General features: G+C 30.7%; 1 protein-coding gene across 1 annotated transcript; it reads left to right on the top strand.

Moving 5' to 3' along the window:
* The first annotated feature begins 10980 nt into the window (after positions 1-10980).
* Positions 10981-12271, top strand: LOC107463361 (RING-H2 finger protein ATL2). Its single transcript, XM_052253106.1, has one exon. The coding sequence runs from the start codon at positions 11113-11115 to the stop codon at positions 11890-11892; it is 780 nt and encodes a 259-aa protein (XP_052109066.1). The 5' UTR covers positions 10981-11112; the 3' UTR covers positions 11893-12271.
* The last annotated feature ends 2250 nt before the right edge of the window (positions 12272-14521 follow it).

Here is a 14521-nt window from a genome sequence, read left to right as displayed (position 1 = left end):
GCATGGAGGGTAGACTGGTGAAAGCTGTGGGACAGCAGTGTAAATGTTAGCTTAGAAATTTCATAAGATAGATAGTTTGTTTAAGGATTTTATTAAATTGTTTTATAAGCTTGAATCTTATACTTGATGTGAAATTCTAGCATTGTCTTTGGCATCCCGAAACCTTATATTTTACATTATTGGACACTGTTACCATAATGAAAACCTCTGATTCTCATACCATATGTTGTTGTTTTTCAGATGCAGGTCGCAACCAATCTCGGTGAGTTGTGGGATGGTGGCAGAGTGGAAGATCTTTTGTTATCTCTTTGTATTTTGGCTATTTTGTCGTAGTTCTCTCTCTCTTTTGTATCTTATACTTTGTTGTCTTAGAGGCTTATTTGAGAGACATATGTTGTTGTTTAACTTTCTAAAAATTCTATTATGTCTGTATTTAACTAGTCGGCCTAAACTCCGCAGACTGCGGCTAGTATTCTTTTGGCTATCAAACTTATAGAGTCTATATACTTTGAGATCTTGTATCATTATCATGTTGTATCTTGTTCCTTTAAGTTTGTAGTTATCGTGTGAATGTTTCTGCTTTTGTGTCTAAATTTTGAGCTTTATTAATTTTTTCATCGAGCTTCTCATATTACTATTTTTTTATATATATACTACTGTATGAGTGTTAGAATTATCGTAACACTTTGTTATCCTTTATTTTATGATTAGAGGTAAAGTTTAGGATGATAGGATGTTACATATATCATGTAACAATGCAATAATTCAAGAGAAAGGAAAAGAAGTTGGTTACAATAAAATATAATAGAAGCAAAATAAAAAGAGAAGATGGATTTTATTATTGAAGTAGAGGATGAAGAAATTTCAGATGAAGAGATTACAAGAAGATTTATAAAGAAGAACTAGAAATTGAAAGATGTTTTAATATCCAAAAGACTTTGCACATAAAGATTGAAGGATCAACATATGAGAAGAAAGAAATAATTAGTATTGTTACATTGAAAATCAAGACGAAAGAGAAAGAAAAAGTTTTTGTCAAATTTAATTTAAGAGAAAGTGTTGAAAATTAAACTAAACTTATTAATTTTCAATAACCAAATTGAAAGATTTAAGTTGAATTAAAATTCTTAAAGATGGTTAGAATGTTCATGAATAACAAAGTTACTTATTCAATTTGATAACCAATGGTGAAGAATTGAAATTTTATGAAAGAATGAATAAAAGTTTATCAAATTGCTAGAAGATTTTAGAAGTTTTATCAATTACACAAGATAATCAAAATTTGTTGTTAGAATTTATCACAATTATGTCATCATATGTTGGCATGCTTATCATGTAGTAAAAGAAACCGTCAATTTGTTGTGTTAGAATCTTACAGAGATATATTAGTTGTTGTTGTTAGGAATGACTTAATAATTAAGATAATTAGCATATTCGAGTATATAAATAGGCATCATATATAATGATATCATTCAAGTGAAGTTTATAAATTAATATAGATTTAGATTGAGAGTTTTTATTTTTTATTTATTAGGAGAGTTAATAGAAAGTAAAAATATACAGTATTATTATTATTATTGTAATTTTATTTATCTTTTTAGTATATCAATAAAGAGTAGAGATATACATTATTATCATTGTAATTTTATTTATCTTTTTAGTATATCATTATGTTATTGTTGAGAAAAAATTATATACAAAAATTATATTGTATTATTATTAGGATGTTTATGCGAATAAACAATTTTAAATAAATTAAATTATGGGTGTTCATATTTTCATGGAAAAAGTAAAGAAGAGAAAGTGAAAGAGAATAAGATGAAAGAAGAGAAAGGTAGAAAAAGAAAAAAAAACAGTAAATTTATTTTTTTAGAAAAAAAGAAAATAATTATCAATAATATTATTTATATATTTATTTAAAAGTAGTACTAGTAGTTAAAAAAATTTAAGAATAGCAATGATTTTTTTAGATTTGGGGCGAGAGGAGATGGTTGTTCTGCTTGATTGAAGTATAAGGTTGGTGGTTGTAATGCTAAAAGTGCAAATAAAATAAAGCTCTTGTGGTGTATTTTTTTCTCTTTTGTAGTGTTTAGTTTTTTCTTTTTTATGGGTGGTATTGCTATGGTTTGGCTATAAAAAAAAAATACATCAAGAATAATATTTTGTTTATTAAAATATTTTTGGTTAAAAGAAGAATTTAGAATTATTTAAAAAAAAAGAGTATCTCACCATTTTACCGTATGTTTCGTATGATTTTAAAAACAAAATAGTAAAGAATTATTTCTATTTGTATATATTAAGATTCTATGTAATTAAATTTCAGACTCATCTTTTAATTCTAAGTTCATAAAAATTATTTGATTTTTTTTAGATTTAAATTTAATATTTTTTTTTGTCATCTGTAAGCATGTGTTTGGTTGGTATCTATGTACATTAAAGATAAAGACACTGACACATGTCCATTATTTATTTGCTAAGACACAATATTTTGATGGAAACAGGACCACCATTTATTTTTTAAGACGCAATATTTTGATGGAAACAGGAGTATATAGAAACATATAAAATACATGTATCTAGTTTATCACTTTAAAATTAGACATTGAGACACAATTAATGAGACGTATATTTTTTCACTTTTGTTCCTAATCACTTTAAAAAAATTCTAGCTTTGTCCCTCCTTTAACCATATTCCTCATTAATTCCCTTTCCACCTTCTTTTAATTTTAAGTTCATAAAAATTATTTGATTTTTTAGATTTAAATTTAATTTTTTTTTGTCATCTGTAAGCATGTGTTTGGTTGGTATCTATGTACATTAAAAATAAAGACACTGACACATGTCCATTATTTATTTGCTAAGATACAATATTTTGATGGAAACAGGGCCACCATTTATTTTTTAAGACGCAATATTTTGATGGAAACAGGAGTATATAGAAACATATAAAATACATGTATCTAGTTTATCATTTTAAAGGTAGACATTGAGACACAATTAATGAGACGCATATTTTTTCACTTTTGTTCCTAATCACTTTAAAAAAATTCTAGCTTTGTCCCTCCTTTAACCATATTCCTCATTAATTCCCTTTCCACCTCTCCTTTCTTCTAACCTTCCTCCTGTCTTCTTCTCTTCTAGCACATTTTTTCATCCAATATTGACACTGTCATTCCTCTTTTCTCCAGTGGAGGTTTACCTCCTCACCTCACCTCCCCTCCCCCCTCCTCTCTCTCATAACTCTTCCTCCTTTGATTTTGTCTGCTTCTCTTTCGCTTCCATGCTCGTCTCTCTTCTTCTTAGCATCGTCCACCGCTGTCGTGTTTCTTATATCTCCACCGCCTCTACCTCGTCGCACGCACGTTGTCTCTCTTCCTTTCTATGTCACTCACGGCCATTGTGTTTTTCAAATTTGCACGGCCTTCATTATTTAACTACTCTTCTAGTTTAACCCATGACAACAATAAATACGTCTTACGGCCCACAAATTCAATCCAACAGAATATACGAATTCAATTATAATTTTAGTCTTTATCTTTATCTTATTTTATTTGCTTTTATTTTTTATAGGTCAATACTCTATATATACTTAGTTTTATCTTCATAGTTTACAATTTTCAATCAATCAACAATCAATAAAATGTCTTCATCTTTTCTTTTCTTTCATTATTCTTTCATAATTTATTATACTCTTTATGTACTCTTTCCGTTTTATTATGGTATCATAGCTACTCTTGAGCTCTGCTGACATCCATGGATAAATTAACCAATTCAGATCTTAAAACCCCTTCAACCTCTCCTCCCACTATGAATAATCAACCTCCCTACTCTGTCCTAGATCAAGGAGAAAAGGCACACCAATAACTTCATCCGGAGCCTCTTTTGGACATTTCATCAGCCCAACACTTGTCTTTCATGGTACTTCCTTCCAATAAAGAAGCTCATCCTTCAAACCTTCTTGAGCTTTTGTCAAGTCCAACTACTCATTATCTTTGTTCTTTCAATACTTTTTCTATTGTTAACAATTTTTTAAATCGAGATCCATTCTTGAACACTTGGATCATTGATTTTGGTGCCACAGATCACATTACATCAAATTTGTCTTGGTTTATTTCTTACACACAAATTTCTTATTATTGTCCATTTACCAAATAGTTCTCAACTTACTGTTTCTTATAAAGGTATTGTTCAATTTTCACCATTCTTGGCTCTTCATGTTCTTTATCTACCTCATTTCAACTTTAATATTATCTCTATCTCAAAAATTACTTCCGCACTCATATGTGAACTCACTTTTTCATCTTCTTCTTGCACTCTACAGAGTAACAATTTAGGGACGATTGATTTGGGCAGAATCAAAGATGGATTATATGTCTTTGAACCCAATTTCAGTAAAAATCGATCCACTACACATTCAATAAATTCCATCCAATCCCCACCCATTACACATTCAAATATATGGCATTTTCATTTAGGACACCTTTATAGACAAAGACTTAATCATTTACATAAACAATTTCCTTTTATCGCTATGCATTACGATGAGGCTTGTGACATTTGTCATCTTTCTAAGCAAAAGAAACTTCCATTTTCTCAAAGTTTTAACAAAGCCAATGCAAATTTTGATTTATTACATTTTGATATTTGGGGTCTATTTCGACAAAATTCTGTTCATAATCATAAATATTGCCGTTTGGTTGGCCGTCTTATCCCCAACAATTAAGTCAATTCATGGCATCTGCTACTGAATCTCATTTTCAAGCTGCCAAACATGTGTTACGATATCTAAAAACTAGTCCCAGCAAAGGACTTTTTTTTACAGGTGAATCAGAAATTCAGCTTCTCGGCTTCAGTGACTCTGATTGGGCCGGATGTCCTGACACACTCGATGATCTTTAACGTGTTATTGTTTCTTTTTAGGCAGTTCGTTAGTCTCTTGGAAGACCAAGAACAAACCAATGTTGCTCGCTCATCCACGGAAGCAGAATATCGTGCACTTACCAACACAACTTGTGAACTTCAATGGATACTAAATGTGTTATAATTTTTACGCATCTCTCGTATCCGCCCACCAGTTTTATATTGTGATAATCAAAGTGCTCTTCATATTGCTGCTAACCCGATTTTTCATGAATGAACCAAACATTTAGAGGTTGATTGTTACTTGATTCGACAAAAAATTCAAGTTAGAGTGATGAAACTTCTCTCAATTCCCTCTTCTGGCCAACTAGCTCACATCTTCACCAAGCCTTTGTCTTCTCAACCCTTCCATTTTTATCTGAATAAACTTAGTATTCTTGACATCTTTCATCCTCAGCTTGTGGGGGCGTATTAAATCATTCTTCCACTTTAGCCCATGACAACAATAAAGACGTGTCACGGCCTACAAATTCAGCCAACAGAATATATAAATTCAATTATAATTTTAATCTTTATTTTTATCTTTCTTTATTTGCTTTTATCTTTCATAGGTCAATGCTCTATATATACTTAGTTTTACTTTCATAGTTTACAATTTTCAATCAATCAATAAAATTTCTTCATCTTTTCTTTTCTTTCATTATTCTTTCACAATCTTATTATCTTTGCGTACTCTTTATGTACTTTCCCGTTTTATTATTCACATCACTACATCAACTTCCGTTGGCCTAAGCTTCTCTACCTCACTCTCACCTTCCTTTTTTTCTTCTGTACTTTGTAGAATCTCAAAACATACAAACAAATAAAAGAAATAGTTTTTGAATGTTTTGTGTTGCGTACAAATAAAAGTGAAAAAAAAAGTTAAATATTTTTAATTTTTGTTTAAACCTTCATATTTATTCATCTGAATTTTTTTTTACAATCTTTGTTTTATTTTTTTTAATTGTTAAATTGGTTATTAAATTAGAATTATTGTTGATAATAATTTAAATTGATGTTGAAATATCATTGGTGGTAATATGGTAGAAAGCAATGATACGGTAGTGATGATAATAGTAATAGTAATAATTAATGAATTATTAATTATAATATAGAGAGTAAAATTGACATTTAGTTTATATTATGTGTCTTGTGCATCATTACTACATACACTTTAATATTTGTGTATTTTTATGTTTATAATTTTTTTATGTATTTGTGTCTTATCCATATGTATTTGTGTCTTATGTCTATGTATCTAAAATGACACTAATTAAACACAATTGAAGAGTACCTTTGGTTTATGATTTTATTTTTTTTATTCAATATTTTCTGTTTTCAGAATTTTGTAGAAAAAAAATAAATCAAGAAATAAAAACATAAAACAAAATTTTATTGTTTTTACTGTTTTTTTAATATTTAAAAAAATACTAAAAATAAAAACAGAAAATAAAAACACAAATCAAATACACTCTAAATAACTTAGACTATAAATAAAATATTTTTTCTTTTCAAAAGAATAAAATAAAATAAAGATCTTTGGTACAAAAGATAAAAGAGAAAGGAAATCGAGCTGTAGAGGATTAAAAAATTGGGCCTTATCTATTTTGTTGAAGTTGTGGCACTCACGACAGACTCAGCCTAAGAGCATATGATACTCAACATTCCATATTAATGGAAAGAAAGGTTGCTGAATCAAGCAGGCAAAGAGATACTAATAAAGTCTGTAATTCAAATAATGCCATCATATGCCATGAATGTCATAAAGTTTTCCAAGAGTTTTTGCAGAAGAATCTGCACAAAGGTTGTAAAATTCTGATAGGCAGCATCGGGAAAGGAACGGGACATCCATTGAAAAAAATGGGACATCATTACTGATAGCAAGAGCGATGGGGGGCTAGGGTTTAAAGACCTCGAGAAACAAAATACTGCCTACCTTGCCAAACAAGCATGGAGAGCATTGAAGGACCCAGGTGCAATCTGGGTACAAGTTTTGAAATTGATATATTTCTCGGATGGCAACTTTTGGGCAGCGACATGTAAAAAGGGCGCATCATGGGTCTGGAGAAGCATCTTACATGAAAGAGAGTTATTAAGAGAAAGAGCAAAGTGGAGCATCAGAGATGGTTCAAAAGTAAACATATGGAACAACAATTGGATCACTGGGAGGAGCAAGCTTCTTAATGCGAACAGCACATATGACTCGAAGGTAAAAGATCTCATTGTGAATGAGGAAGGGTGAAATAAAAGAATGATTGAGAGCATATTTTCTCAAGATATTTGCAAAGAGATTCTCAGCACCCCTGTTAGTGTAATGAACAAAGAGGACCAATTGTATTGGCTACGGAAGGAAGATGGAAATTATTCATTAAGAACAGGATATTATGCTGCAAAAAGAGTCGGGCAGAACATGAAATAAGAAAATCAATCAACAAGTGAAGATAAAAGGGAGATATGGAAGGAGGTATGGAGAATGGAAGTCTCACAGAAGATCAGAATGTTCTTATAGAAAGCATGTCATGATATATTACCAATAGGTCTAACTTACATAAAAGAAAGATGTCACCGGATCCAGTTTGTCAAATATGCTTAAAAAGTTTAGAGACATTAGAACATGCATTACTGTTATACAATTAGGCTAGGGCAATATGGTTTGGAGTAGAATGTCAATGGACTCCAACAGTTGAGACAGTCAACTCAATCAGAAATTAGATAGTGAAATGCATAAGAAAGGTGAGAGCAGGCGGTGGAGAGGACCAGGAGAAGAGAATTAGCAAGTTAGAATTTCTCATGTAGGAGATATAAAAAACGAGGAACAGTAAGTTGTTTCAACAACAGGAAGTAAATTCTAGTTGGACAATCAGCAGGGCAAAAGTACTAGAGACAACATACTGGAAACTAGCAGAAAAACAGCAGTCACAAAAAGCAGAAGCCAATAAGAGAAAAACTAACCTGGTAAAATGGAGATCTCCCCCTGAGAACTGGTTGAAAGCAAATGTTGATGCAACCTTCAGAAATGATACTGGAACAGGTGCAATAGCTGTGGTCATCAGAGATAATAAAGGAAGAATTATTTTAGGTTTCTCAGAAAAGCTTCAAGCCAAATCAAGTACTGTGACAGAAGTCCAGGCAATAAGGCAAGCATTAATCATAGTGAACAATCTACAAATGGGCAGAATTCTAATAGAATCTGACAACTTAAAGCTCGTTCAAGCAATTAAATCCAAGACAACATTGACAGAGGCAATGACCATAATCCAAAATATTCAAATTTTAATGAAGAGTGTACCTGAAAAAGGAATGACTTGGACACTCCCAGAAACAGAAATTGTCTAGCCCATGCAGTGGCAAAAGTAGAAGAAGCAGAAACATTACGAGCGAGTTGGAGCACTAAACCACTTGCAGACATACAAAGCATTATTAGAAGTGAATTTCAAATGTGAAGCAAGAGTTATAAAGAATGATAGGAAAAATCAAATTAGGCAAAAAGAAGATGCTCGGACCAAGCAAGGAGGCAGAAAAGTTAGGATGCCATTAATGAGAACAGCACCATTGAATGGAGAGTACAACATCAAATTTATTCACTCAAGATCCAAGGAATGAAGGAGGTTGTGAAGATAAGAGGAACATTGCGGTGGGCAGGAAGTGATCAAGCTGTCCGCGCAACATCTGTCGAATAATGACGTGCACGGGATATACCAGGCAAAAGTTGAAGCAGCAATAAGAAAGGGTACGAAGCTTGGTTGGAAGATTTAATGGTGTTCCCCGGCGAAGGAAGAACATTGACCGGCGATAGAACTTCACCAGAATCCATCTCGTTAATTAATCTCTGAGGCGAAACTGCTTGCCCAGGTGATGCCAGCAGAGAGACCTGATTTGGATCTCATCAACCGATTCGCGACTTGAATCCAGATCCGAGGATCAACTGGAAAGAGGGTTAACCATAGTCATTGAATGGTGGCCATGGAAAAAGCTTTTCAGTGCTAAGGTTCAAAATTCTGAGAGAGCCCAAAAAAAAAAAAAAAAAAACATTTCTACCAGCAGTGACCAAAACCAATTCAACCAACTTATTAACCCAGAAAAATAAAAATAAAAGGTTACATCCTTAATTAAATGAAAAAAAAAATTGTTTCATTACAAATTTGATATATACATATACATATAAGACTAATTCTATGGTGCCTAAATTTTGCCTAACTTACCTTTTGTAGTAAATTTTGATTTTTTAAAAATTATTTATTGTTATATCTTTTAAATTAAATATTATTTTTTAACCTTTTTTAGTAAATAGGCAACATCTTTTAGGCATTATAGCATTCACCTATATATAATTGATTTCTATAAATATTAACTTTTTTCTTTTTCTCGATAATGAAAAAATATGAATTCTTTTATATACTAAATTATCTAAATATATAAATTATATCTATGTGCATTATTTTTTTTATATTTTATTTAGGCTAAGAAAGTTGCCCTTGAGTTTTTATGCGTATATTTTGTTCTTTTTGTTTACACGAAAAAATAATAAATTTTTTTGTTTATTTATGTTTATAGTTTCTCAAATCAGTAAGTATATAATTCATATAATTTTATTTAACCATATTAGGTGTATTAAAATCAACCGTAAAAATTAGTCATTCAAATAAAATACATATTAGAATATAAAATATATATTAAAAACTAGTTAAATTATATATATAATGACTAATTTTAGTAGTTAATTTTATTGTGTAAATAACATTTTTATTTTAATTTTATTTACATAATACATTTTTAACCGCGTATAATAATATAGGTGAAAACTCAGGTGCAGTCGATTTCACGTGAAGTTGATACTTGAGAGTTATAAAATGAAAATTTAGTCAAATCAATCCATCTAATAATTTTCATCTATTAATTTTACGTAAAATCTAGTGTACCACCAATAATACACTACTATCTTTAAAAGAAAGAAGTTACTAATTTGATGGTAACTTATACGCGTCTTTAGCCATGTAAAGGACACACCTATATCCGGAAAGCATTTCAATATTTCATTACATAGCTGTTAATGCTTGTCTCTTAGCTTGTCTTCGCAAGTAACATACTCACTTAAACGATTAAGGAAAATCAAGGAAATCGTAGGTCTCAAATGCAACAGTCGCCAAATTAAAGCGAAGATATTCATGCTAAGATATGATTTTAGCTAATTTTACAGTAAGCGCCGAAGCCCCAACAATGCATTCAGACGTAAACGTATAGCGCGGGATAAAGGTCAAGGCGTTGGAGTTGTATTATCTTGTACTATTTAAAGACAAGTAACAAGTGTTTAATTTATACTTAATATTTTAGAGTAAATAAATTAGTAGCTTAAATATTATATTTTTTTATAAAGAGTTGTTTATTTGTTCATCAACAATACTAGGGCATAGCTAGTATGAGAAAAGGTAGATGTTAAAAACAACATGGAAATTTAGGTACAGTCGACTTCATGTGCGTGAAATTAATAGTTGAGAGCCATTAATTATCGGACTAATTTAAGTAAATTTTTATCTAACCATTCTCAACTATTAACTTCAGGTGATGTCGACTGCACGTGAGTTTTCACCTAAAAACAAATCTTTATAATAAGGATGATTGCTACTCATCAAAATTTTAGAAGAAACACTTCACTTCAAAAGAAACATTTGTGTGCTCCTAAAATAATATACTCAACATGTACTTTTAAAATGTTTATAATTATTTATTTTTATTTATAGTATTTGAAACATATACATAAAATAAAATAAGTAATGCTAAATACAATATAAGAACATAGAAGTATTTCAACGCTAAGGAAACTATAGGTCTAACCGACTAACTTATTCGAAACTGCAAGACAATTTCCCCATTTGATAAACCAATATTATATATATTTTCATAAGCTCATGAATATCATTAGTAGTTAGTACTATGATAGAGGGCAAATATGTCATTTAACAATTCCGCGTTAACAGAGACAGATTGCATCAGTTGCACGAAAATACACAGGACTATCAAGTGAATAAAGACAGTACGTAAACGTAACAGCAACAGCACCAGATGCAAAGAATAAATAGCGTAAACGTCACTGAACATGACCAATGACACTCAACACCAACAAGCAACAAGATTCAACGAAGAAACATTCCAACCCCCCAATTACTCTCTCTACCTCTCTCTTATTTCTCTGCTAAGGCACAGTTAAACAGAAAGATGGAGAATGGCAATGCCAATAAGAGCAGCTATGACGACATAAACGGCAAGATAATGCTGATATCGATCGTCATTGTCTCCGTCGTTCTCACCATAATGATATGCTTCCACATCTACGCCCGCTTGTACCTCCGACACTCTCGCCAACTCCGCCGCAATAATCATAGCATCCGCCGCAACGCGCACCACCACCCTCACTTCGTATTCTACGTGAACCCCGCCGTCATGTTGGCCTCCCGCGGCCTCGATGCCTCCGTGATTGCCTCCCTTCCCGTCTTCACCTTCTCCCGCAAGACCCATCCTCACACCGTCGACTGCCCCGTTTGCCTCTCGGAGTTCGAGGAAGGGGAAACGGGTCGGGTCTTGCCCACGTGCAACCACACCTTCCATACTGAATGCATCGATATGTGGTTCCACTCCCACTCCACCTGCCCACTTTGCAGGGCACCCGTGGAGACTCCGAAACGACCCGATTTGGTTATAACTGTGGGCCATTCTGAACCAGGTTCGAGTTTTCAAGGTGATGGACTGAACCAAACTGGACCCGTGGTTTCTCCTAGTTTGGTCCCAAAGGATTCTTCGTCGATTGTGAATGTGAGCGTTGAGGTGCCCGCAAGAAACGAAGATTATGGTTGCCAGTCGCCGTCGTCTTCGTCGTCGTTTCGGTCACCGGTGGGTCGCATGCTGTCGTTGAAGAGGATTCTGAGCAGAGACCAGAAAGCGAGCGCAGTTGGGTGCAGCTCGACGGCAGAGGAAGGTGGACGATCGGAAACTCAGTAAGTTGGTGAGGTGACGTGGCGTTATTGGAATCCAGGTGGTAGATTCATATCCAAAACGATAACACGTTGGCACCAGTGGCGCGTGAGTGCGTGACGTGAGTATTCACTGTTCAGTAGTTAATAACGTAGAATCGTAGATACTAGTATTATACTACCGTACTACCAGTGTATTATTTCATTTCATATATATTCTTTTTATTATTTTTTTATTATTTTCTCATTGTATCATACGAGCAAAATTAGGAATTTTGTATTTACCGAGTTAGGGATACAACCGCATCTTCGTTCTTTCGTTTTCTTCATTAAAATTACATTATATTCAGCAGTATGTATACTATTTCATTTAATTTTGTTATATCCAAAATTGTCTTTGTTTTAAATTATTACTACTGGTTTAGTATATTATTTTATTGCAATCTGGCATGTCAAAAATTTATCTGTTATAAATTTAAATTTTATTTAAAAATTTATTACTAGTTAATTAATTAATTATTATATACATAAACAAATTTTAAATTTTCAATACCTATTTAAATACCTATTTAAACAGATTAGTGAGACCAACCCAAATAAATTTATTAGTTGATATATTGATAAATCTGCTCTATTAATTAAGTTCTCAAAATACTATGGACTAATAATGTGCTAGATCATAAGATTTTACATTAAAATATCATTTTATTACCTCTTTAAATAGAGAATGATAATATCACTTTTATTTTTTATAATATTATTTTTTACATATTTTTATATTATATTTTGTATAAATTTATAAAAAAATCATATTATTAAAATAGGAATTAGATTATTACATTTTCTTTAAACAATTGACCCAAAATAAAACAGTAAATAATACGCTTTTTATTTTTATTATTAGAATTATAGTGGTATTTTTTAATAATATAAAAATTTAGTGTACTTTTTATTTATATGGATACCACAAATTTAAACGTCAGATTTATAATTTTTAATTTTTTGTATTGATACTAACAAATTTAAAAGCCAGATTTGTGGTTTTTAATTTTTATCTTTTAAAAATGCAAATCTAAGAGTTAAATTTATATTATAATATTGAAAAAAATTTTAAACATATTAATCGGATCCTCTGATTTACTTGAGAATGAAAAAAAAAATTTATCTTACCACAAATCGAAACACTATGAAAAATTTTTAAGTCTGAGAGCTCGATTTATTATTTAAAATTAAAAAAATAAATCTATATAAAAAAATACACTAATTAATCATAATACTGAATTACACATAATTTTTTTTCTATTTCTAAAAAAAAAGGCCTAAATAATACTCATTATCACAAGTTACTTGTTTCAATAAGAGAAATATTAAAAAATTAATATTGTTCATTAATATTAGTTAATATTTTAGGTTAATACTTTGATTTTATATTATTAAAAATTTAAAATTTAATACTTAATATTTAGAATGTAAAATAGATATTGACCAAAAATAAAATTTTATTAATCATATAATATTACTCTTTCAATAATGATTAGTAATGTCTAAAATATTAAAAATTGTTTAAGGTCCCTAATCATATAGGATAGACTTTTTTTTTAAGCAAAAATAGGAAAACTCGAATCCATAACTTTTTAGATGAGTACGGAGAGACTATACCATTTGAGTTATAACACATTGATATCATATAACTAGAATATACTTAGTTCTCACCAATATATGGATGACATTTGTACTTTCAGCACCTACTGAATATATTTATGTGAATAATATATGGGTCATAATTTGAAAATTATAAATAGTTATAAATTTTTTTAGCTTTTTTAATGTATTAGTTCTTTACTTTGTATTTTTTAATTATTACTGAAATAAATAAATAATTTTTTTATATAATAAAAAGATAATTATAAATATAACATATGTAAAATTATGAATATTAAACTAAATAAAATAACTTTTATATTATTATTTTCATAAGAATACTCAGAAGCCCTAATTTGTTCATAATACAAGAAGAAGATAAATTCTTTTGTCTCTGATTCGGCTCTCTATTTTTTCCATTACTGCCACTATTCTTTGAATTTTCTTTTACTAGAAAATTAATCGTAACTAAAAGGTTTATCAATTCAATTTTCAAATTCTTAAAAAAAAAAGATCAGGTTAATTGATAATTAAAGAAACAAAGTGAAATGTTATTAAAAGAATCTATATAGTGCAGTTTTTTAAAACATTAATTTCAAAAAGTTGAACCGAAAGTTTATGCTCTAATGAATGTCATTACGACTTCAATTAGATTTGACCTTTTCTCTGATTTGCTTGGGTAGGTCAAGAAACTATATAAAAACTTTGACAATCATCCTTGTCGATCTGTCTCATACTCATGCATGCACTTGTTTCCAGAAAAATATCCAATCATCATTTTGTGCTTTATACACGGTTTCTACTATTTTAAACTTTACAACTTGCAATAGCACACAAGACGTAATATCTTTAGAACTTCATTCCACTACCAATTTAATTTAACGTAACAATAGGATAGGCCTGGACTTATGACTGTGACCCGATGGCTAGGAGTAAGAAAATGGTGGGTGATTTAATTTAATAAAATTGGTCACACCCGCATGAGGTATCTATCACGCCAATAAACCAAGAAGCAC

The sequence above is a fragment of the Arachis duranensis genome, chromosome 1 (genome assembly GCF_000817695.3).
Source record: "Arachis duranensis cultivar V14167 chromosome 1, aradu.V14167.gnm2.J7QH, whole genome shotgun sequence".
In the NCBI taxonomy this organism is placed as follows: Eukaryota; Viridiplantae; Streptophyta; class Magnoliopsida; order Fabales; family Fabaceae; genus Arachis; species Arachis duranensis.
Note: the sequence above shows the minus strand (reverse complement) of the source record. Positions and strands in the feature narration are given on the sequence as shown.